This window comes from Bombina bombina, chromosome 2, assembly GCF_027579735.1.
Source record: "Bombina bombina isolate aBomBom1 chromosome 2, aBomBom1.pri, whole genome shotgun sequence".
NCBI classification, from domain to species: Eukaryota; Metazoa; Chordata; class Amphibia; order Anura; family Bombinatoridae; genus Bombina; species Bombina bombina.
The window spans coordinates 1,089,411,613-1,089,437,946 of record NC_069500.1 but is presented as its reverse complement, the minus strand read 5'-3'; the positions used below and the strand labels follow the sequence as shown (position 1 = coordinate 1,089,437,946).

General features: G+C 37.1%; 1 protein-coding gene across 3 annotated transcripts in view; it reads right to left on the bottom strand.

Annotated features, from left to right (window-relative positions):
* Positions 1–26,334, bottom strand: part of ARHGAP10 (Rho GTPase activating protein 10) — a 784,460-nt gene that overhangs the window by 392,701 nt on the left and 365,425 nt on the right. For all 3 annotated transcript variants that reach the window (XM_053703724.1, XM_053703722.1, XM_053703725.1), the window contains exon 14: positions 26,191–26,265. In XM_053703724.1, the coding sequence (XP_053559699.1) occupies positions 26,191–26,265 (75 nt within the window). The remainder of the gene's footprint in view (positions 1–26,190; positions 26,266–26,334) is intronic.

Below are 26,334 nucleotides of genomic sequence, written 5' to 3'. Positions count from 1 at the left end.
ATCAATATGAATTACATACATTTTGTTTAATATGAAATATATGAATATTACATATATTTTGTTTAATATGTCCTAATTAGTATAGTTTATTTTAGTACTAGAGCAAAAAAAATATGCATCAAACATGTTTGCAAGGAATTTCTTGTTTTCTTTCTTCCAGACTTTGGCAATGAAGACATTGTAACTCTGACCAGTCAGTTTCAACCAGTACTGGAGGCACAGGGTGTTAGTTGTAAGGAAATAGTGAATGAATGGACAGTTCTTAAGACTAGTTTGTATAACAAGAATGACTGGGAGAAGAAGCTGAAAACGGTCACCTGGCCTGAACTCAACAGAGAATTCGGAGATAAATGTGGCCATCTTCTGAGTTTGATGGACTTGATCCTAACCTTGCCAGTCAGCACATCAGAATGTGAAAGAGGCTTTTCCAAAATGAAGATGATCAAAAGTGACTGGCGCTCCTCCCTCATAACTTCAACATTGTCAGATTTAATGATTGTAAACCTTCATTCTGCACCAGTAGATCAATTTGATCCAAGTGATGCAGTAAGGCATTGGGCAACAGCAGGACCAAGAAAGAGAAATGTCACATACAAAAGGTCTACAAATGAAACATCAAATTTAGTAATTGCTGAGGTTGCAGAGGTTCCAATCCCTTTTGATCATCTTGAAAATGGTGAGGAGCAAGCAGAAGAGTTTGAGGTGTCAAGACTTAATGAGGTTTATGATTGTGAGTTGAACTTCCCAGAGCACTCTGACTCAGATTGACATCTGTTAACAGTTTCAACAATGTTTCATGTGCAGCATAGATCAGTTACTTTCTGTATTGACTTCAATACAATGGCTGAGGCTCAGTTACTATTTTTATTTTAAAATTTGCTTAAAATATATCAATACTAGTTCACTAAAAGTCTAATTTTGCACTATTCCATAGTTCAATGATTGTATAATTGGACCAATGTCAGGAATGTATACAAAAATAAAGAATACAGGTTTGTGAGATTATAACAACAAGGTGTCTTTTGTCCTTTTTAATGTATAATGTACACATATGCAGAATGCGCACGGGCGAGTAAATTTTCCTGCGGGCTGGTAATTTTTTGCAGTTACTCGCCCGATGGGCGAGTTCAGTTTTTGGGTAATCATAGGCCCTGTATATATATATATATATATATATATATATATATATATATATATATCAAGAATACAATATTAAAGGGCCACTGTAAGTAAATATTTTCTATGCCTGTTACTAACTAACTACCCCAAATACGCTTTTTATCAATAGCATTTCATTAACATATCTCTACCGTATATCAGAAATCTTGTCTGCAAATTTAATTGTTTTCCAAACCCACTCCGTGGGTATCCTTTGCTCTGTACCAATCCGTTTACAATACCTAGGTTTCAAAATGGCGCTTTAAACACAAAGTTATTGGTTTAAGTATTTTGAACACTCAGTGCTGAAAATAGTGGGCAGGATAACGTGACATCATCGGCGAATAAAAGATATAACTTTTAGAATGTTATGAAACTTTGTTTTGGAGAAAATATAGGTCAGTAGGTTTAAATTAATGTTTATTAACTTTAATATGTTAGTTGTTTAGCTTAAAAATTATAACAGAAAGTAATCCTTTAAGCACAATCTGCACTTAACATCGTAGTATAATTAGTCTATCATGTAGATTTGACACAATATGAACAGATATAGAAGTTTATTGCCCAATATTAAAATTCATCTATTTACAAATTTTCTTCTAATTATATAAATGCTTTACAACATCCCTATTTCAGTTTGACATATGTGATGCTGTTAAACAATTAGAGTACACTTTCAAATTTATTGTCGCAAAGTTACCCTCTATTTTTATAAAGAATAATAAGACAACATACTGAATGTACTGCTACGGAAATGGAAAATATTACCCAGCATGAACTTTATAAAACATGACAACTGCTTGAGAAAATATTATATAAGAATCATATTTCTATACCGTTTCAAATGGAGAATGGGTATATAACATCTTAACGATGAGACCCCGATGATGGACAGGTCAAATTCCAATTCAATACATGAGAAGGCGGAACTTCCGGTGCACGGAGAAATAAATAAGGTCATTGTCAGCGGCTCGCTGCCTTTGAAAAAGCCCTCTCGGGCGAAACGCATCAGCAGTCAAGACGCTCTTTTAAATAACTCTGTTAATGATAATGTTGAGTTTCTAATAATAGAATATATTTACTTTAATTTGTTATTAAAAATAATGAATGTGAGGGATACTCGCTAAGCCATTCTGGCACTCTCAGTTCACAAACTTAGAACGCGGAACCCTGATCAGCTGTTACACTATGCTGAGCTTGTAGGGGGACGGGACAATTATTTAGTCACTTGGTTTGCCTAGAAGCTATACCGTCAAAACGTAACATGTGATTCACGACTATATAGATGCCGGGTAATCTAGCTTCTGAGATATAACTGTCGAATTCCGCCCGCATATAATGAGTGTCAATATTTATATGAACTAACGATACTAAATCAGCTGTAATAATTTATCCTTGCAGACGGTTGTGGAATTGTCTCTATATTGTAGTTATAGTTATCCGGAATGGTAAACAATATTATTAAACAAACATTTAGGTGCTAACAATGGAGGATGTGCATAGATAAAATAACACTAGTTTAAAATATTCTTATCTCTCCTTAACATGATATCATTGCTACCAATAGTGTGCATAGCACTGAATAAAGGTAGACTTGTCTAACTCTCCTACATTGCGTACAGTTATTAAGAAAAAGGCATACATATGCTAGTTGTGCTGAACCAGACAAGGTCTCAGTTACTCCGTATTAGGGATATATCTACCTTTGACTATTAGGATATAGAGGTGGACTGATATTCGCATACGTTATTATAATTGCATGGTACCGAGTAAAAATAACTGGAAAATCTGGTACAGATTATTTAATTTCACCTAACAAGGGGTACAGGCATAAGTAGAAATATAATTATACAACGATACAAGCGAATACAAAAGTGTGAGACCCATATCGGCTGGGTTAACCACTCTATAACAATCAGTTTATTAGTAAACTTGTATGTTATACCGTTAGATGTTCTTTAGTACCGTTCACCCGACTGATATAACGAGAACATATATATACATTTTGATAATCTTCTATACACACTATCTCGTGAAACAGGGTATCAATTGAGACTAACTGAGAGATTCTCATTAGCTTGGTGAACCATATGAACTACTAGTCTATTATTAAACGTATATGACCTGTTGATGCACGCAGGAAAGTACTACTTACCTTAGTAGCTGGGTGAACCATATTAACTACTAGCTTATTATCTAATGTATATGACCTGTTGATGTACGCAGGAAAGTACCGTTTACCTCACTGATATAACGAAAGCACAATTTTCCATTACTCACATACTAATTTGTAGTATAAATAAACACAATCAGAAACTCCAGTATTTGGGGTATGAACATTTATTTCACAAGTAATGATGAGTGAATTAACTATGCACCAACTGGTTGAATAATCACATGTAATCAGATATCAGCCCTATTATATATGGCGGTCACACCCAGATGTTGACAGTTGGTACAACCATATATACTATTGACTAGTATCACAAACGTCCCCTAGCAGAATGTGCCAGGTTTCAGGTTTCTCTGAATCAATGCGATCTCGTATTAAGTGATACTCTACTAACTGAGGGACGTCATATGTAACTGGAGGTATAGAGTGACTAATAATTTATCTGTACATCCACAATTCGGATATATCCATATACGGAACAGAACTATGCTGATATTTGATATTAGTACATATCTGTTATTTTAGTACTAAGGCTAACAGCCAAGTAAACATCCATTGCAGTTATCTCGTCACTGGTGGCCACTAGGAGTCCCCGACCACTTTAATAATTTGTGTGATAGCAATGTTCACTGTAGGCCACATTAAAGGAATAAAATAGCTATCACCCTGATATAGAACCAGAACTTAACAGAGTTGGAATTTTAAAATTTGTATGTGTGTTTTTTATCTTAAATTATTAAAAGTTATGTTTTAATCACACCCGGTCTGTACGCCTTTAAGTCTAGGCATAGAGTGCTGCTTGCATTCTTTCAGTGGATTTCTTACTATCCGCTACCCCTTTGCTTAAGAATATTTTTTGCCTGGAGGTGAGAAAAAAAATGTCTCACCACTGCAAGGGTTTAAATTCGGCACTTTTTAATTTGTGGGAAACACATGCAGAAAAAGTAACTGACAAAGGAAGAGATGAACTGTTAGAAAACCCTCATTAAAAAATGCAATACTAGGTCTATAAGGGTTGTTTTCTTAAGTCTCACAATCAAATAAGTACTACCTGCCACAGATCTAAAGCCCTTAGAGATTTTCCTTCTTAAAACAATAAAGAGAAGAATATTGTAAGGAATATGACTTAAAATCCCTATGAGAATTTGAAGAACCAAAAAATGACTTTTATTTAAACCTCTTAGCCCAAGAATCAAAATGGTGTAGAGACACCAAGAACTGTTGTATGCACTATTGTTTGTTTGTCTTTTCTAATCAGACAGCGAGAAACAGTAGAGACAACGTTTTAACGTATGTATGAGGATAAATCATTGATTATCACCAACTGCAAACTAAGAAGCAGTCAAGTCATGGGAACATGATAATCTTTCTTGATCAACTGATTCAAAGAAAGGAGATTTCTCATGTAGCAGTGACTTATGATTCTTAAGAAAATATGAGCCTGCAAGTTCTGCAAACTTTATCAAACCTGGGAGGATTCTTCCTCAATATAAAAATATACAACAAACATAGTAGAGGGTCACTAAGACATAATAAAAGAAGAGAACCTTAGCATAAAAAAAATAAAAAAAATATTAAAGTACCATGTTGACAGAATTTACTTTATGCCAGCACAGAGCATTTCAATAGTCAGATGAGTAATCATGAGCTGTCAGAATGCAGCAAACCCCAAAACAACACATTAAAGTCAATATATGCATTCATAGTAAATATAAGCATTTAAAGGGACAGTCTAGTCAAAATTTTAAACAACTTTCTAACTTACGTTTATCAGCCAATTTGTTTTGATCTTTTGGTATTCTTTGTTGCATGCTAAACCTAGGTAAACCCATATGCTAATTTCTAAGCCTCTTATCTCTGTGCATTGACAGTGTTTACAGCTAGACAGTGTTAGTTCATGTGTGTCTTATGGATAACATTGTGCTCACTCCTGTGGAGTTACCTAGGAGTCAGCATTGATTGGCTAAAATGCATGTCTGTCCAAAGAACTGAAATAAGGGGGCAGTCTGCAGAAGCTTAGATACAAGGTAATCACAGAGGTAAAAAGTATATTAATATAACCATGTTGGTTATGAAAAACTGGGGAATGGGTAATAAAGGGAATATCTATTTTTTTAACATTAAAAATTCTGGTTTGGACTGTCCCTTTAAGATCGGAATTCTAACAAATATGCATACGATATAACTAAAAACTAAACTAATGTTGGCTTTCAATAAGATTTCTGCACTGAATATACTATATGCTTCTTCCTAAAGCCTTTAAGAGGTAACAATCTAACAGATTTTGATCCAAAGCCATCGTCATGGCGAATAACCCAATCAATGTATTCTAATGCAGGTGATCTGGCAATATGTCTGTTACTTTCTAACATATTGATTTACAGTATAATTGTATTTTTTTTCTCATACAACAATAGTCTAATGTGTCTGTTTCAGCAATTTGTAAGCGTTAAACAGCAATATTAGGACAACATAAGTTGTTTAAGCACCTACAATTAATCATATATTCAGTTGTTATTTATAATAACTATCACCATATCTTTTGATTATGGATATCTTCAGCAGTACTCCATCAAGCAAAACAATGGTAATTGACAAAATCTGTAATACTTGAGTCTTGTATTTTAGAATACGATCAGGATGTAATCAGCGTGAGACAAAACACAGACCCTCTGGAACAAATCAAATTAAGTGACCTGATAAAAGGTGCAGTCTTCTATTATTGGAAAGAAAAAGGTGCTCTGAGGTCGTGCCAGCACATTATCTGCAAAACAGAATAATCTCATCTTCATTAAATCACTTATTGAAGAAGGTTTTCAAGTTCCCATTTGTATTTTGTCAAGATGATACAGGTCAATCAGTTTTCTGTTTGTTTATATCAATCAAATGTTATGGAAGAAACATATATGAATGCAAATTAAAGCAATATCTTTATTTCCAAACAAATAGTAATATCTTAATAAACATTTTTTAATATAAAATTATAAGAAAAGTATTGTTGGTTATATGAAATAAAGAACATAATGTTTCTACAGACAATCCATGTAAAATACTTTACAGAAGTGCCTAATTTACCCATATGTATAAGTGTCTGTTTTTGTATGTATGTATACAGGGCTGCCATCAGGGGGTGACGGGGGGTGACAGGGGTGACTCCTGTCAGGGGCCCAATGGGCCAGGAGGGCCCCATGAAGCAAGAACTATTTTTTTGAGATCTGATTATACCTACTAGCTCAACCCATTTTATTAGGCTATATCTTCAAAACACAAAATCAGCTAATTCATATACACAAATAAATACATTTTATACTCTGCAGCTGGTAAATATAATAGCAATTGGAAACACATTAAGGGAAAAACAATTTTATAGTATACTGTCCCTTTAACACAAAAGGGGTTTCTGTAGTCAGACACAGTATGAACACAAACAATGTGACATATTGAATATCTAATTTGCATATATATTACCCATAGTTCTCTGGTGCATTAGTAACAATGTATACAGACTACTTCTATGTAAGATCAAACAATAATGAGGTATTGATCTTGCTATGTATTCAGTCTACTGGCTTTTTAGGTTTTGGTTTTTATAGTCATTTTGAGTCTCCCTGGGTAACCCCATCCCTATTTTTTGTCCCTGTATGATTATTATGATTTTCTACTGTTCTCTCCTTATTCAAAGGATTTCTTTTTTCTGTATGTTTAATTTGCCACGCTAGTGAAACGAAGGTGTGTAGCGGTGAACAGAGGCTTATGCCAATGATTGTGGCTTTTTGTATACTTTTCTGGTTTCTTTTACTGTCTATGGTGATGCGGTACATTGTTTCTCTTAAGTGTTTATTTGTATTTTTTTTTTCTTTTGTGCTTAACGGAGTGCCACTAGCTGTTTGCGGTCAGATTGTATTTATATTGGGCTGTAGCATTTCCCTGCTTGTTTTAGTTTTACAGCTGAGCATTGTCCAGATTGGCAGAATGTGGTAAGCTGTTCTGACCCAATTAAGGCACCCTGTGCCATTTATAAGCGCGCCAAGTTAGCGTTTACCTTCACATTGTTTTGACCTGTCCTAAGGGAGCACGGCTGTTAGTCAGCTTGCAGACTTTGTAGGTTTGCTCTTTTTGGCCCGTTTGTTTGATATAGTGATATTGTAATCCTGGTTACATTAAGTGTCTCTGTGACTTTAACCATATACCTTTGTTTACTGGTATCTGAGCATATGACAGCTTGGTTGAATTTAATATGTTTCGCTCCAGTTGTATTAAGCAATTTTATGTTAGCGTTGTTAACATGTGCCTATTCCCATGTCTGTTAATATCATTTAGTAAACAGCTGATAGTGTGCCGTTGCCCTTGGATAAGTCTGGCTGTTTTGTATATTTGGGATTCATATGTCCATGCTAATATGCATCGGTCTCTTCCCTCCGATGTCGGGTATTATTAATCTGTATGTCAGCTTTGTTTATTTAATCTATGATTATGTCCTTTTTTAGGCTTATTAAGGCCCTCTGCACATTTTATGAATTGTAGTTCAGATCCTGGCTATTCCAATAAATTTCTTTCTCTCCGGCTATATTAGCTCACCATGCTCTGTTTGTTAATTTTTTTTTTGAGGTGATATACATATTTTATGTAATTGTTAGACCCATACTGTAGCCATATAAAAGTATAATCTCATTCTGATCTGTGCTCTAATGCTATGAGTTGATATCCAGTCTCTGTATGCTCTATACTTTGTTTACCATGTGTCGCATTTTTAGCTTTAGTATGTATATTTGGGTAAGGGATGTCACTGTTTTTGTTTATTTTTATTTCTTTCACGCTTTGTATGTTTCATTCTGTTGAACTAAATGCTTTTCTATTCTTTGTAGAACATACCTGTCTTAAAAAAAGCCCAATCAGGGGCCGAAAACGTTGACTATTACAATATGAACCTGATATATTGATAATAAAATTATTTGGATTGTTATATAAACACCTGTGAGTGCCCTTCTGAATCAAAGATTTATATGTATGTATAATTCAGGATAGCACCCGGGTACTGAATACACCCTAATGGCTGGAGTGCTGGGCTACCGACTAACCGATTTTATATATATATATATATATATATATATATATATATATATATATATATATATATATATATATATATATATATATATATATATATATCTCATGTGTATCTGCACTCACAATTCAGCTGGGCCATCAACCAGGGTGCAAAGTCAGTATTTCAATAACAATCATCTTTCAATAAGGACTGCACTGGATTTGGATACAAAATTACTTTTTTATTGTTGTAACGTTTCGGGGTTCGCAGACCCCTTCCTCAGACCAGACATTGTGCAAGTGAACAAAGTGAAACTTAAATGTGCTAAGCCCCACCCATCAAACAATTACAAGAAATTTTGCCAAAACAGGGAACATTTAAAATATATAGTGCATATTCATCACAAATATGACAATGAAAACCGTGTATCAAACATAAATGTGTACACATATCACTCAGTGTGTTTCATACCAGAACCTTCATCAGATCAGTGTTAATTAATTCTTGTGTTTGTAGTATGTCTATGTTGTGTCATTAGTCACATAATTGGTTAATAGTGATAGTAAAAATCAGGTGGTTATAAGTCAATGTGTGTCGATGTAATGAGGATAACCGCTGTGTATACATCAGGAAGTGGAATAAACATATGATGTTTAAAACAATTGCTAAATCACGTAATGAATGCAGTCTTTCACAGTCTAATACATTAACAGAACGGCCCCGTAAAACATAGGCCGGGAAATCAGACATTAATCCCATAAAAAACAGTAGATGGATCTGGACTAATACCTCAAATAACTCGAGGCCAACTCCAAAGTATACTGTGATCCCTCAAACACAGTTAGCAATTAATAAATAAACGAAAAAGGATAGGAGTGGCGCACTAGGCTGAGTTATGAATAAAATATGCAAGTATCCAGTATATGTAGTATTACTTATAAAGTGTCACTTCTTAAAGGAGGTCATGAAAAATCATTAAAATTAATGATCCAGTTAATTAAATCAGATTCCCATAAAATCTATTAGATAAATTAATAGGAGTACTAGTAAATAAAGTTCAGGTAAAATATTTATTCTCACAAAGAGGCAAATGCATTCATTCAAATAAAATACAAATAAAAAATAAAAATAAAATATTAACTTAGTCAAAAAATGAAAAAAGATGTGGCCACATCTATTAACTAATCATACATATATAGAATCCTATAAGACAGTATTTATAATAACCAAGTTATGCATATATAAAAATTTCTAATTGTAAAGATGACTGCTGCGGGCTTGTGAAGGACTGGATGGTGATTTATTATTATCCAGCAAGGTCTGTTTCCTTAGAGTAAGTCTGTGCAAATGTCTATTTGATTCGATATAGCAAACAATTGTAATGATAGGTAAAGAGGTTATCTGTAGTCCAAGTATATAATTCGGATCGCCAAATGTCACTTAGTAAGTGTCCTATAATGCTGATGAGTTCCTAAAAACTAAACAAATGCTGACCGGTCAGTCAAATAGATGTTCCCATTTAAGTGTAAGAGCTTGCACGTACCTAACAGACTTTGTGGCTGTAAGCAGCTCCGGTGCTGTGTAGATGATTTTCCCTGGGCAATCAGCTGCGGGCACTACACGCCGAGTATCGATTCACTCCTAAGCGTGGCTTCAGCGTCTTCACTGTCAGCGTGTACGTGTTCTTCGTCACCTGACTCAAGTGACCAATCCGGATCCTTGAAAAACGTACCAAATTCAAATAGTTCACTGATATTCTCTGACAATCCAATATCAAGTGGTTCATAGGTTGTAAGTCATTCTGAATGAATGCATTTGTGAGTACCCTTATTCTGCTCCTTTATTGGATTTTCTGGTTATATTGATCTACACATGTGGCGCCTCTGTTTTTGTGTTTGTTTCACATCATAGAATTACATCATCCAGTTGGGTGAAGACAGAGAGCAGCCTGTTCAAGTACTGATGGACATTTGAAGAAACTCGCTGGACTTTCCAGATCTGGTTGCCTATACTATAGATCTGTACAATTTTCACATTTCATCATAGCATTATTCACCTTATATCTAACGTACCGTGTGGGTACATTTGGTGTAAAATATTGTTATTTGCTTCATTGCTAGCTGACATTCCTCCACGTTTCATATACCAGCACATACTTCTTATTATCTGCATCTTTATATATTTCTCGCAAGAGTTAAGTGCCTCCTATAGAAGCCTAGTGATAGTTTTATCACGGTGACTTCTGTTTAGTTGGATACATAGTGCAGCCTAGCATACGGTGGTTATTATCAAGTATGTACACATAAATGGAACTATAAACCAAAGGTGTAGCCAAGCATTGCCCATACAGGCGACAATAAGTCTATGTAATATCTCTCACACCATCTGGTATTAATATCATACATAGTTATGTGTTAATCATCCATGTGTCTCCCCAGATAAAGGGGGATGAGATTAGACCTCAACAGTGAAATCATTGGTCTAACCATTAACAAGTGACAATCATGGTAAATAAACAGACCTTGTGTCAGAGTAAAAATGTCTCATAGTCAGACCTCAAAGAATCCTTGGTCCACTATTTACAAGGGGCAATCATGGTCTGGGGTTAGAGTGTCATCTCAGACAGCATATTGATGGGTATCAGAGGTAATTTAAGTGGCCACTCTGAGGTGTAGGTGATAGACGATGTGCATGCTGCACCAAGGTCAACAGTTCAGATTTATCCTCTCTTGTATGGTACCCCACTCCATAGTCACATTTGTTATGTCAGGTATCACATTGGACAATCATATTGGGCTAAACCAAGAACCTGCTATATGTGCTGTATGCTTTATACTGGCTCAGACCTAGTGTGAGTCTCTATGGCATGCAACCCATGCTGATCCAAGATCACAGAACATAATATAGCTCCAAGGTATACAATGGTCACTCACACATCCTCCAGTGTTCAAAGGAAACAATGCCAATCATTTGACATGTTAAGGCCTCGAGGGTGTAGGGTACCCAGTCGATAAATCCATCTGGATTCCAGTTGGAGAAGTGTTCTATCCCAGTCTCCTCCCCATTTCAGGGGGGGGACATGATTAATCAGGATAAAACGTAGGTCAGTTACCTTGTGCTTAGCGTGCAGGAAATGTCTCACTACAGGTTGGTCAGAGACTAATTTATCAAATGCACTGCGTAGTGTAGAACTATGGTTTGCCATCCACAGGCGTGCATTATCACTCATCTTTCCAGGTGACTCGTGGTGCATGTGATAAAGTACTTAATGGTGTATTTTTGAGTTGTGTGAGGGTGTCGAAAGGTTTTGCAAGGGATCATGCCGTTGCAGGTGGTACACCCTGCGCATCTAAAGCAGCCTATCTTCTTGGTCTTGAGCCACTGTTGTTTTATGTAACAATGTTGTGGGTTAGTGAACATCAGTCTACCCTCAGACTTCTTCCACGTTTATATCCCATGATTGGGGGGGTCCATCTGTCCAAAAGGTAGGGTTTTGTCTGACTCCAGGATCGCCCATCTATTTCTGATGTTATCAGCAAGTGTCTTCTTTTCTTTATTGTACGTGGTAGTAAAAACCATCCTGGACTTGCTTTTATCTTCGGGTCGAGTCTTCTGCTCTTTAGGTTGTGATGTAATCTCCTGTCTGACCTCGTTAATAAGGTTAATTCTGTAGCCTAGTTCGAGAAATTTGTTGGCCATCATATCTAGCTGTAGTTCCTGGTTTGCTGTTTCGGTATTATTTCTCATAACCCTTATTTGGGATTTTATTATAGCCTTGAAGTAGGGAATTCATGTCTGTCAGCTTAGTGTAGAGAGTTGAATAGAGTTTCCCCTGTTTTTATAGATCCTTAGATCAAGAAAGTCAAAATGTCCCTGATAGTGTTTAAAGTGAAGGTAAACTTTGATGAATGAAAGCCTGTTTGTTTAAAATACTATTAGAAACAGGGGCACTTTCATTCATCAAAGTTTAGAAAGCAGCCGTTTTGATTAAAAACTTACCTCTCTTCTTTGCACAGCCAGAGCAGCTTCCCCCACCCGGAGATCCTCTCTTCACACATCATCAATGACTAATCCAGCTTCCTGCAATCATGGCTTTCCCCCAAGAGTAGTCATTGCCTGAGGCAATGCCGTGATTGGAGGAAGCTGGATTAGTCGTTGATGTGTGAAGAGAGGATCTACGGGTGGGGGAAGTTGCTCTGGCTGTGAAAAAAACAAAGGTAAGTTTTTAATCAAAATGGCTGCCTTCTAAACTTTGATGAATGAAAGTGCCCCTGTTTTTAATAGTATTTTTAAAAAAACAGGCTTTCATTCATCAAAGTTTACCTTCACTTTAAGTTCAAATTTGATCGGTGATTCTTGGTTGTTGAGCTGCTCAACCCAATCAGTTAGTGATTCCTCAGGTCCTTGCCAGATAAAGAAGACATCAATGATGTATCTTTTGCAGCATTTAACTTATTCATGATTGTATACATCCATGGTGTCCTTCTCATAGTGTTCCATAAAGAGGTTAGCATAGGAAGGCCACATTTGACCCAATAGCTGTCCCCATCAGCTGTTGGTAAAAAGTCTTCTCAAAGCGAAAGTAGTTAAGTTTTAGACACTTCTCCAGAGGTTTCAGAATGAAGGTGATGGGTGGGCCTACATAAGGGAAGTGGGCTAATGCTGACTCCACTTCACCAAGACCACCAATGTGTGGGATGATGGTATAAAGACTCCTTACGTCCACTGTCACTAGTAAATCGTCATCTTTGATCTCTTCCACAGATTTCAGCATAGTAATCAGGTCCCCAGAGTCCCTAATATATGAACTCATCCATTTAACCAGCGGTTGTAGGAGGGTATCGATGTATTGGGCCAGTGGTTGAAGCAGAGAACCCCTAGCCGATACAATTGGCCTGCCAGGTGGGTTCAGTTGGTCCTTTTGTATTTTAGGCAATGTGTATAGGATAGGATGGATGGGATGTGTTGTAGTCAGGAATTGGTATTCATCATTGTCCATCCATTTATTATGAAATGAATCCTCAAGTGCCTCATCAATTTCTTTTTTGAAATCCTTGGTTGGGTCCCAAGTCAGTTTTTTATAGGTCAGGTTATCACTGAGCTGTCGCAAGATTTCATCACGATATTATCCATAATCCATTATTACAATGGCCCCACCCATGTCGGCGGGCCGTAACACAATGTGAGAGTCAGTGGCTAATGATTTTAGTGCCTGTCTTTCAGGTTTGGTCTGTGTTCTTCCACAGTGGCTTTATCAGAGTCACTCCAGATAAGCCTTGTGCCACTGGTATTTGGTTCGAATCTGCTTCTTGGTTTGAACCTCTTTATCTGCGCTTCAGTTGTAGTATCCCAAAAGTGTTTTTTTTAAGTTTGACGTTTCTCTGGAATGTATGTATATCCAGATATGTATCAAAGTTGTCATTTTTAAAAGTAGGAATAAATGTAAGGCCTTTGTTCAATAGGCTGATCTCTGCTTTGTCTAATGTCCTGTTGCTGATGTTAATGACAATATCGGGGTTTGCTATCTTGGTAGTAGAGGTGGTCTTCCGCCCGCAATAATTGCCCCTCCTTTGGTGAGGCCTCTGCCTTGTGTGTTTGCGGACCTGGTGGTTACCCCTAAAAAAGAGGCAATAGATGCTGTAGGTCCCTGATCCTGTTGATGTTGTTCAGTGTAGCCACCCTCAGTGTCTGATCCTGAGCTACTGTATCGTATTGAGGAACCTTGATCTGTAGTTTTGTTGTCGTCTTGGTCTCTGTGGTCCTCTTTGTGTATTGCCATAGAGCCAGGCATAAAATCTTTTGTCTTTGTAGTCGTTATCCACTGTGATGATTTTTTGGTTTTTAAAGGCAACTAGTTCTCTCTTGTAGTCATTCACCTGTTTGGTGATCCTGTCCAACCATGCATCACTTGCGTCATCCTTCAATATCTGCATCTTGTTGCTGTTGAATAGCTTTAGTTCATCTCTTACTGTGATGAGGATATTGGTACATTCCTCGATTACCAGTAGGATTAAGTCCATAGAACATTTTTTCAGGATATGACACCATCTTAGGCAGAAGTTTTATTATTTCTTCCAATCGTGGGCTGATTTCTGATCCTAAAACTCCTCGGTATCTTGTTCTTTTTGTAATATTTGGAGAGATAAACTGTGTGTAATTCCAGGTCTGTCTCTTTTCTTTAGTCTCATCAATGTGTTGTAAATTGTCTGTGCAGTTTCAGTTTGGTCAATATCAGTTCCTTCTGAATCCACTAATATCCTTAGTGCATCCTATGTAGTATAAGCGAAGGTTTTAGTAGTATTCTCATCCTCCGGTATATCAGATTCTAGTAATACATCTGTCATTGTCAAATCTTGCGTTTCCCTCTAGTGAATCCACCTGTCTGTCCTGTAGGTACCGGCAACAAATGAATGATATGTGCGTGAAGAAATCACCCCGTGTGTTGTAGATAGTAACAGCGTGAGTTGCATGCCATATAGAGACTCACACTAGGTCTGAGCCAGTATAAAGCATACAGCACATATAGCAGGTTCTTGGTTTAGCCCAATATGATTGTGTCCAATGCAATACCTGATGTAACAAATGTGACTATGGAGTAGGGTACCATACAAGAGAGGATAAATCTGAACTGTTGACCTGGTGCAGCGTGCACATCGTCTATCACCTACACCTCAGAATGGCCACTTAAATTGACTCCGATATCCATCAATATACTGTCTGAGATGACCCAAGACCCTGATTGCCACTTGTAAATAGTGGACCAAGGATAGGAGTTCTTTGAGGTCTGACTATAAGAGACATTTTTTACTCTGACACAAGGTCTCCTATTTGGGAAAATCCCTTTATGCTGGTAGTAAGTGGCCCTATGCGATTGGTTAGAGCTTACATAGGGATTTATATGCTGATTGACTGCCATCTTATATATCTGGATGCACCTAATATCTTGACCACAACTCAACTAGTATCATGTGTCTTATGTCCCAGATTCAGTATATTAGGGCCAAACCTATCTCCCCTAATCTTTACACGCATACCCTGATCCATCCTTGTTTGAGATATTATTGGGTACATATAATCATTCCTGATTTTATTATGCGGTTTAACTTACATCACTAGGAACAGCTGATAGCTGGATTTGGTTTACACATAGATACTCGCTCTAGCTGGGATATGCTAACACTGCGATTGTAGTATCAGAGTAGGCTCAGATTGAGCAAACGCAGCCTGATGCAGTACATTCCTAAGCGCTCTGTGTCTGAAGATACGTCCGACCTCTATGCAAATTAGCTTGGGCACCGCAGACGCCGGATCTGTAACATCTGCGCCTGTTTCGTCAAGACACTACAGGAGGTTGCTTAGCAGCATACGGGTTAACACTGTGTTAGTGCGCCTTAAACAGGTATGCAGGGATATAGCTTCTCTATACATAGACAATATAATACATATGCGATGTGATTAATGTCTGATTTCCCGGCCTATGATTTACGGGGCCATTCTGTTAATGTATTAGACTGTGAAAGACTGCATTCATTACGTGACTTCCACTTCCTGATGTATACACAGCATTTATCCTCATTACTCGACACACATTGACTTATATCCACCTGATTTTTACTATCACTATTAACCAATTATGTGACTGATGACACAACATAGACATACTGCAAACACAAGAATTAATTAACACTTATCTGATGAGGGTTCGGGTATGAAACACACTGAGTGATATGTGTACACATTTATGTTTGATACACAGTTTTCATGCTCATATTTGTGATGAATATGCACTATATATTTTAAATGTTCCCTGTTTTTTTGTATAATTATGTATAATTTTGTTTATGTTAGTAACCTGGCAACTATGGTGTTGCCATGGAAACACAGTTTTGGCGCAATTTCTTGTAATTGTTTGATGAGTGGGGCTTAGCACATTTAAGTTGCACTTTGTTCACTTACACAATGTCTGGTCTAAGGAAGGGGTCTGCGAACCCCAGAAATGTTACCACAATAAATATGTAATTTTGTATCCAAATCCAGTGAGTGCAGTCCTTGATTGAAGGAGATTGTTACATATATATATATACACAGAATATATATATATATATATATATATATATATATATATATATATAAAATCAGAAACAGACCTTGCACTCGCTGGATTTTTTAACAAACTTTTTTACTTGGCAAAAATAGTGACGTTTCGGGGACAGTGTATCCCCTTCCTCAGACAGTGAATGCTTCAAACTTAGGTGAATTTATACAAACAAATAAATAACCCCTCCCCCCAATTAGCAAAAAAAAACGCCAAAAGTGTTGCTATGGTGACCATATGTCACAAAGTGAACATCGTATATACATTATAATATAAGCAATCAAAGCTATGACAGTGAAGATGATCAAATTAAAAGACCTGTAGTAAAATGAACATGGTAAACAACTTAACATTTCAAGTACTGGTATTCTTAACAAATCCCTAATGTCCGTTATTGTCCGGGGAGCCAGCCAATATTGGAAGCCTTATATGTTGTAGCCTAGGTGGTCAGGCATAAAATACACACTCAAAACCTACCAAGATGGGAAAACAAAGTTCTAATGTAGATCGCCGTGTCCCACGCCATCGCAACACGCCCGCACTAGGTAGAACAGACAAACCCGGAAGTGTATCGGCCGATCACGTGTCTGGCCATGCACCAATCACTCGGGTTGCGGTTGGGGTTGTCATGGCAATGGGTCACAACGATCCAAATAGCAACAAAGAAGCATATCGGACAAATCAGCTACTAAGCATAACATTGTAATAGTACACATCAATAGATACTTGTAATAAGTGCTGCTACAAGTGCTATACCACTGCCGTAAATATAACCAGTAAATCATATATATAGAGCCATCTTGACGTATTCTGATGGGGGTATAATAATATCATACATTCTCCCTAGAGCGTATCTATATCATAGTGGACGCTGCTACAGGGACTATATCACTAATGTGCATTCACTATCCAATATGCACAGTGTACCATGATGGAGAATATGTACAAATTTATACACGGTAATATCACCCATTAAAGAAGGTGAACTGGGAAGGCATGACCAATGAGAGAGTACCAAACGCCCCAAAGAAAAGAACCAAAATAACCCCACCAATACTTAAATACAAGGAAACCGAATAAAAAATGGGAAAATGGGAAAAGAGTGTTAGTGAAAAAAAGAATGTTAGTGAAAAAAAGGAAGGGGAGAAACAGACGAATGAAAATAAACTGTAAAGATAAATAAATATAAAAATAAAAATAAAATTAAAATAAAATAAAATTAAAATAGAAAAAAATATAAAAAATTAAAATAGAAATAAATATAAAAAAATAAAAGTAAATATAAATATAAAAAATAATAATAATAATAATAAAAATAAAAATAAAATAAAATAGAATAAAAAATAATAAATAATAAATAATAATTATTAATAAATAAATGAAAATAAAATGAGAATAGAGTGTGGACTCTCAAGTAGAAAAAATCTGGATAACATGGACTCCCATGGTAAATAGGCAGATCTCCCTAAGAGCTGGGTCTAATTTACAAGAAACAATGCCAGTCAAACATAGTATTAAGTCCATGTGGTTGCAGGGTATTCAAACGAAAAATCCATTTGGCCTCAACTTGCAGGAGAAGTGTATCCCTATCACCACCCCGCCTTAATGGGGGGACATGATCAATTAAGGTGAATCTCAGATCATGGAGTCCATGGCCTTTCTCCACAAAGTGCCGGGCCACAGGTTGGTCACTAGAGCCCTTCTTAAGGGCCGTTCTGATGGATGATCTGTGGTTAGCGAACCTGGTCCGGGCATCGTCAGTTGTTTTACCCACATAGAACTGCCCACAGCTGCAGTTTAATAGATATACCACATGAGAGGTGGTGCACGTTAGCACATGCCTAATCTTGAACCTCTGATTGCGATGGGGATGTCCAAACGTTGGTCCTGGAATCATGGCATTACAGGTGGTACATCCCACACACCTATAGCATCCTGGTTTCTTTCTCTGTGTCAGCCATGTCTCAGGGTTATAGCAATGTGTGGGGTCCGTGAGCATCAACAGATCTTTTAAATTTTTGTCACGTTTATAACCCACTCTCGGAGGTTGCCACTTGTTAAATGGAAGAGAGGGGTCACCTTGTACGATGTGCCAGTGTTCTCTTAGTGTTATGCCTAAGGCTCTAGTCGAAGGACTGTATACCGTAGTAAAGGTCATCCGCTGATCGTCTTTAGGATCGGTTCGGGTAGACATAGTGGTATCACTTTCCACTCCCATTCTACTTTGTTTAACAAGGTGCGGATTATATCCTCGTTGTACAAATCGTTGCTGCATCTCATCCAGTTGTTGGTGTCTTCTGGTCTCATCACTATTATTTCTTGCGGCCCGCTGTAGTTGGGCTTTCGGAATAGCCCTGAGAAGTGCAGTCGGATGGTTACTTGTGGCGTGTAGAATAGAGTTCCTGTCCGTGGGTTTCCTAAACAACGAGGTACCCAAATAACCACTCTCTGTTTTAAAGATGTTTAGGTCCAGGAACTCAATGTTTTCCAAATCATGTTTGAGTTTGAGTTTCACTGGATGATTGAGTGAATTCAATTCTTCAAACCATCTTTCCAACTCTGTAGCTGTACCCCTCCAAATGATTAACAGGTCGTCAATATACCGTTTGTAATATATCATTCCTGGATTCTGGTATATCTTCATCACATGTAGTTCGTAATGCTCCATGTATAGATTGGCCAATGAGGGGGCCACGTTTGATCCCATGGCCTACCTGATATTTGTTGGTGGTACTTTCCCTCGAACCTGAAATAATTGAGACGTAGGCTCAGGTCTAACAGATTTATCAGGAAGTCTCTAGGTGGACCAATATAGGGATATTTGTCCAAAGCATCAGCCACATACTGTTTCCCAGTCTCATGTGGGATGATTGTGTATAAGCTATTTACATCTGCTGTGGCCAAGATGTATGGTTCATCGAACTTGATAGTTTTCTATTCTGTGACGAATCCCTAAGGTATGACCTCATATTTCTCACAAGGGGCTGAAGAAAATGGTCCACATATATAGCCAACCTAGAGGTGATGGAATTCCTGGCAGAGACAATTGGCCTCCCGGGAGGCTTCTCCAAAACCTTATGGATTTTGGGAAGTGTGTACAGTATGGGACAGACTGGATATTTAATCCTTAAGAAACCAGCAATGTCTTCATCGATCCACCCTTCATTCAATCCTTCTTGGACCGCCTGCTGTATCAGAATTTGGAAATTGTTAGTCGGATCCCTTTGAAGTGGCTGGTATGTCGTAATGTCACTGAGTTGCTGTTTGATTTCATCACTATAGTATTTGTAATTTAATACAACCACCGCACCGCCCTTATCCGCGGTGCGGATCACAATGTCAGGGTCCCTAGATAACGTTGTGATAGCAGCCTTTTCTTCTGGACTCAGATTAGTATGAAATTTATTGGACTCATATCTTCTCAGATCTTGAGAGACCAATCTCATGTATGTTTTGATGCTTGCGTTGTTACTTGAGGGGTCAAACGAGCTTTTGTTCTTAAATTTGTGTATGTCACCATCCGCGGACTGGACATTGAAGAATTCTTTTAGTCGCAGAGACCGCTGGAATTTCTGGCAATCGATATAATTGGTGAACTCATCACTCTTAGCAGAGGGTACAAAGCTCAAGCCTCTGTTTAGCACCCTTCTCTCTACCGTGGTTAAAACTCTGTCACTAATGTTAACCACTAGGTCCTCAACAGGACCAGTGGTTGTTATTTTCTGGTCGGGAGTGGCGGTTTTCTCTCTCCAGCCCCCCCTCCGTATGTGTGGCCTCTTCCTCGTCCTCTCTGGCCGGCTCTGGTAGTGACCCCCTGAAAAACCTGTTGCCCGGAGGGTTGGCCCCCACTTGTTCTATCTTGGGTCAATGGTGCTTCTGTATCAGATCCAGAGCTGCTGTCTACAGTTTGGAGAGATTGTTTTGTGTGGAATCTTTGTCTCCTACGCCGCGGGGGGAATGGTCTTCTGTTCTCGCCACTGTTTAACCATCGATAAACCGTTTTATCCTTATGGTCTTCAATTACTGTCTGCAACTTTCTGTTCTTGAATTGCACAAGGGTCTCTTTGTATTCTTTAATCTGGGAAGACAATTTGTCAAGCCACTGTTCAGATGAGTCCTCGGTCAGTACTGCAATCTTATCTCTTTCCCATTCCTGTATTTCCACTTTAACTCTTTCAAGTTGATTTCTCACCTCTTCTGTGACCAAGAGGATAAGATCCAAGGAACATTTATTAAGTATTGCGCACCAGCGCTTGCAAAACTCAGGGTTGTTGCGTCCAATAGTGGGTTGATTACGTATCCTGAAGCCCCTAGGAATCATGAGCTTCCTATAATACTCTGAGAGATAGACCCCATGTAGTCGTAAATCAACTTCCTTCTTTTTCAATTTCACCAAAGCCAAATAGATGGCTTGTGCCGTGTTGCCACCGGTAGTCTCCTCTTCAGGGTTAAAGAGAATTCTGGCTGCGTCATCCACCGTAAAGGTTAGGGTCTGTGTGCTTTCTACATCCGGTTCCATTGTCAATTGCCACAGGTCAGGTGTAGTGTGTGAAAATGGTCCACATATATAGCCAACCTAGAGGTGATGGAATTCCTGGCAGAGACAATTGGCCTCCCGGGAGGCTTCTCCAAAACCTTATGGATTTTGGGAAGTGTGTACAGTATGGGACAGACTGGATATTTAATCCTTAAGAAACCAGCAATGTCTTCATCGATCCACCCTTCATTCAATCCTTCTTGGACCGCCTGCTGTATCAGAATTTGGAAATTGTTAGTCGGATCCCTTTGAAGTGGCTGGTATGTCGTAATGTCACTGAGTTGCTGTTTGATTTCATCACTATAGTATTTGTAATTTAATACAACCACCGGACCGCCCTTATCCGCGGTGCGGATCAGAATGTCAGGGTCCCTAGATAACGTTGTGATAGCAGCCTTTTCTTCTGGACTCAGATTAGTATGAAATTCATTGGACTCATATCTTCTCAGATCTTGAGAGACCAATCTCATGTATGTTTTGATGCTTGCGTTGTTACTTGAAGGGTCAAACGAGCTTTTGTTCTTAAATTTGTGTATGTCACCATCCGCGGACTGGACATTGAAGAATTCTTTTAGTCGCAGAGACCGCTGGAATTTCTGGCAATCGATATAATTGGTGAACTCATCACTCTTAGCAGAGGGTACAAAGCTCAAGCCTCTGTTTAGCACCCTTCTCTCTACCGTGGTTAAAACTCTGTCACTAATGTTAACCACTAGGTCCTCAACAGGACCAGTGGTTGTTATTTTCTGGTCGGGAGTGGCGGTTTTCTCTCTCCAGCCCCCCCTCCGTATGTGTGGCCTCTTCCTCGTCCTCTCTGGCCGGCTCTGGTAGTGACCCCCTGAAAAACCTGTTGCCCGGAGGGTTGGCCCCCACTTGTTCTATCTTGGGTCAATGGTGCTTCTGTATCAGATCCAGAGCTGCTGTCTACAGTTTGGAGAGATTGTTTTGTGTGGAATCTTTGTCTCCTACGCCGCGGGGGGAATGGTCTTCTGTTCTCGCCACTGTTTAACCATCGATAAACCGTTTTATCCTTATGGTCTTCAATTACTGTCTGCAACTTTCTGTTCTTGAATTGCACAAGGGTCTCTTTGTATTCTTTAATCTGGGAAGACAATTTGTCAAGCCACTGTTCAGATGAGTCCTCGGTCAGTACTGCAATCTTATCTCTTTCCCATTCCTGTATTTCCACTTTAACTCTTTCAAGTTGTTCATTTTACTACAGGTCTTTTAATTTGATCATCTTCACTGTCATAGCTTTGATTGCTTATATTATAATGTATATACGATGTTCACTTTGTGACATATGGTCACCATAGCAACACTTTTGGCGTTTTTTTTGCTAATTGGGGGGAGGGGTTATTTATTTGTTTGTATAAATTCACCTAAGTTTGAAGCATTCACTGTCTGAGGAAGGGGATACACTGTCCCCGAAACGTCACTATTTTTGCCAAGTAAAAAAGTTTGTTAAAAAATCCAGCGAGTGCAAGGTCTGTTTCTGATTTTGTATCTAATTTCACTAGCACCCTGGTTGTTGCATATAAGTGAGAGTGCACATCTTTGCTAAACGTATATATATATATATATATATATATATATATATATATATATATATATATATACACACACACACATATACACATACATATACATAGTTATAAACAAGGAAAAATAAAGTAAGAAGCTATACTGCTGCACTGAAAATAGGTGAACAAAAAAAAATGAAAGTGTAAGAATGTTTTTAAATAAATGAAAGGAAAAACTTTTAGGAGTCTGTAAAGGAACATTCTTATCAAATACATTTTTAAAATTAACAAATGCAGTCCTAGCTATATGACTTGATCACATGACCATGAAGTATATTTAGAATATTTATTTTAGTTACAACACTGTATTTACCCGAATTTCCATATAATTAGAAAAAGAGAGATTTTCTTTTTAAATTCCCTGCTTCATATGAACCTTTTATAATTTTACACCTCATGATAAGCAATTTCTTTCCTATCACGCAATGCTATTTTTCTTGTCATTCTGGGTTGGCATAAAATATGTGGATGACATCTGATATTTCAGCATTGATTTGAAAAAACAAGAAAATTTAATTTTTAACAACAGTTTAATCTTTTTAAGATATAAAAAGTTAATATATGTGCAGCATTGCCTACGCAGACAGACCGTTAGATAAGATAGATTATAGAAACAGTCAAGATACACAGGATAGATGTGATTTTGATTTACAATTTAAATGTAGACCTTCCTTGCGTACTATACAAATTTAACTTGCCAACTAATAAGAAATCTAATAAGAATATATATGAATCTATAATTAGCTTTATATGGTGAAACTGAGCAATAAAGATACTTAATAACTACTATTCCAAATCTGCTAAAAATAAAATTCAAACTAAAAATATAAAATACAGTATAGATATGTGTAAATTAAAAAAAAATGTAATACATATTTGTTGCTCCTAAAATACAAAAACGTGCTAATAAACTAATTCTGTCCTGGACGTAAGTTCCCTGGTGATGGAAACTAGTAGACATAGTAAGAAAAGACGAATTGCATTCACTTTAAATAGGCTGCTACTACTATAAACTATTAAATATGGGATGTTACACCAGAATCACTTGCCATGTTAAAATCAGACATAGAAGATAAAGCTAGAAATGAGAGTCTAAAGTGACTATAAATCATTTAACGCATTTAGCTTTGCACTTCGTGCATATGGTCACCTAGATAATGATGCTGGATGGAAGATATTCACCTGTCAGAATCTGTCACTGAAAGGACAAGTTCTAACTGGTTACACAAGTTAACAACATTATTCGTTATGAATAAAAACAAAATGCACAGATTAATTTTAACACAAAGTCATTGTGACAGTTACTAATAATATACAAGGTCTAAAGTTAAAGATTAATCATTACAAGTCAAGCGACTGTTTATTACAATTATACGAGAGGTCTTAAACACAGCTTTGAATTGACTGCAGCGTATGATTTACAAACAGTTTGTCATTCTTATAATGTCCAGGATAATGAAATGAATGCACTCCCTGATTTCCTGCAAGCTACCGTGCCAAAGAACACTGTGTTATCAGCACAGATGGAGCATACATGGTTCTGGAGAGCAGCCTGGTTGAAATGGCAAACAAGCTTTTCAGAATACCAATGAATCCCTGAAAGTTAGACCTAACACTGACAGAAGACTGATGCACTGAAAGTCCAAATACATAAGCAGCCTTAAATAAAGGTGAAATCATTTGTCTATTGATACGAGCTGCTTGTCTGTTAACTTATGCTGCCTCTGCAAGTCAAGGAACAGCCAGTGGAATCAGTAAAGCTACAGTGTAATTAATTCATGGAATGTTTGTGCAATCTCTCTGCCAAAGCCAACCTTGGCTACCTTGTGAGCATTAAACATCGCCAAAGACATCAGAAACATTAATTAAAATAAATAAAAAAAATACGATAGTTTTTAGGCACAAAGTCAAACAATAGCTTTAAATGCACTGTAAAACAAATACAGTAATATTTGAAAACATACACTTACTAATGTTTCTATATATTTTTGAAGAATCAGTTATCAGCTATAAGACTGTCTGTTTCATTTTTGTAATAAAAAAAAAACACTAGAGAGAGAGAATCGCTATATAGACTGTTATTATTATTATTTTTTTTTTTTTCTCTCCCACATAGAATATACCCAAGATCTACGCACTCACTCTGCCTGACTAGATTAATTAACATTTAGCTGAACAGATCAATGTTACTGGTTGAGTTTTGTATAGTTGATAAAGGTTTGCACTATTTGCTGGAACATAGCAAGAGAGAAAAAAGTTAAAGGTTAAAGGGATAGAGAAATCTGATTCATAAATTTATTACTGTATGCACTGTAATGTACAATGATTGATTTTTTGTTCTTTGTCACTGTATTGTCTTGGACACTTTGTTTCAACTTGTACTGGATATCTTTCTCTTTTTTCCGAATAAAAACAGAATTTAAAAAAAAAAAAAAAAAACACTAAGCAGTGGCTTATACGTAATAGAAACCATTGCAATGTGAATTATTCATCATTTAAAAAACTATTTTACCTTTTATTTCTGTTTTTAAACTTCATTTGTGCTGTGTCCATTAATTCCTGTCACAGCCCTACAAGGGGGCTGGGGACATCAATCGCTTTCTCAAAAACGGCAGAGTGTGAATAAATGGCGCTAAAAAGGAATATCTTACATTTGCTTCAGGTACATGATTCCCAATGGTTGAAACACTTGAAAGTAATGCAGCACAGCTGTAAAAAGCTGACTAGAAAATATCACCAAAATAAGGAAGATATTTACCTCAAAAAGTATTCACACCCCATTGTAAAGGGACTTTAGTCCCAGGACTCGCAAGGGAGCCTGCACATTAGGTATGTGCAAGTACAGTCATGTTATTTCCCTATTCAGTTTAAGGAAGTTTACCATGAAATCTCACAAGGTCACAGCAAAGCAATGCATAACCTCAGCACTGCTGGTTGGCTATTGTGTTTTTTGTTGTTGTTTTATTTTTTTTAATTTTTTTAACTTGCTGCTGGACAGTAGCTGAAGAATAACTGTTACCAGGGCACTTACTCTAGTAAGCGTAAGAAATTTTGAGGTTAAATACTTTTTTACATAGAGATGTTCAGGTGATATTTGTTTGTCAGCTTTTTACAGTTATGCTTCATCACTTTCAACTGTTTTTTTTATATATTGTTTAGAAATTAACCACATTTCCACTTGTGCTTTGAAAGCTCAGTCTGCAGTCAATTAACTCCTTTTAAAACAGAAAGCCACAAACACACAAAACCAGCTTACAAGTGCATTGACGTAACCATCATTCGTTTTTACTGCTGAGTGATATAAACTAAACAACTTGAAGACGACTTGTGACCTCTAAGAAAAAGAGAAAAAGCTCCCTCACTTGCCAGACAGGAAATCTCTAAATTACTTTATGTATAGGTTTATGCTTGTTGCAAAAAAATCTAAAAAAAACCCAATTGATAAATACAGCATGATTTTATTTTTTGTTTACTTCTACTTTTATGTCACAGATTGTCAAAACTTTTTTAAAACAATGATGCTTAAGCAACCAATTATAATGTCACAGTGCTGTAAAATATTATATTGTAAAAAGTATATAAAAAATGGTGTCATACCGAGCAGCAAACTCAGAAGTCTCTGGACCTTTGAACTCACCCCGACAACCCGGTACAACCCTTGGTCATTGATACCTAAACAAGAAAAACAAAATTTATGCTTACCTGATAAATTTATTTATTTCCAGATATGGTGAGTCGACT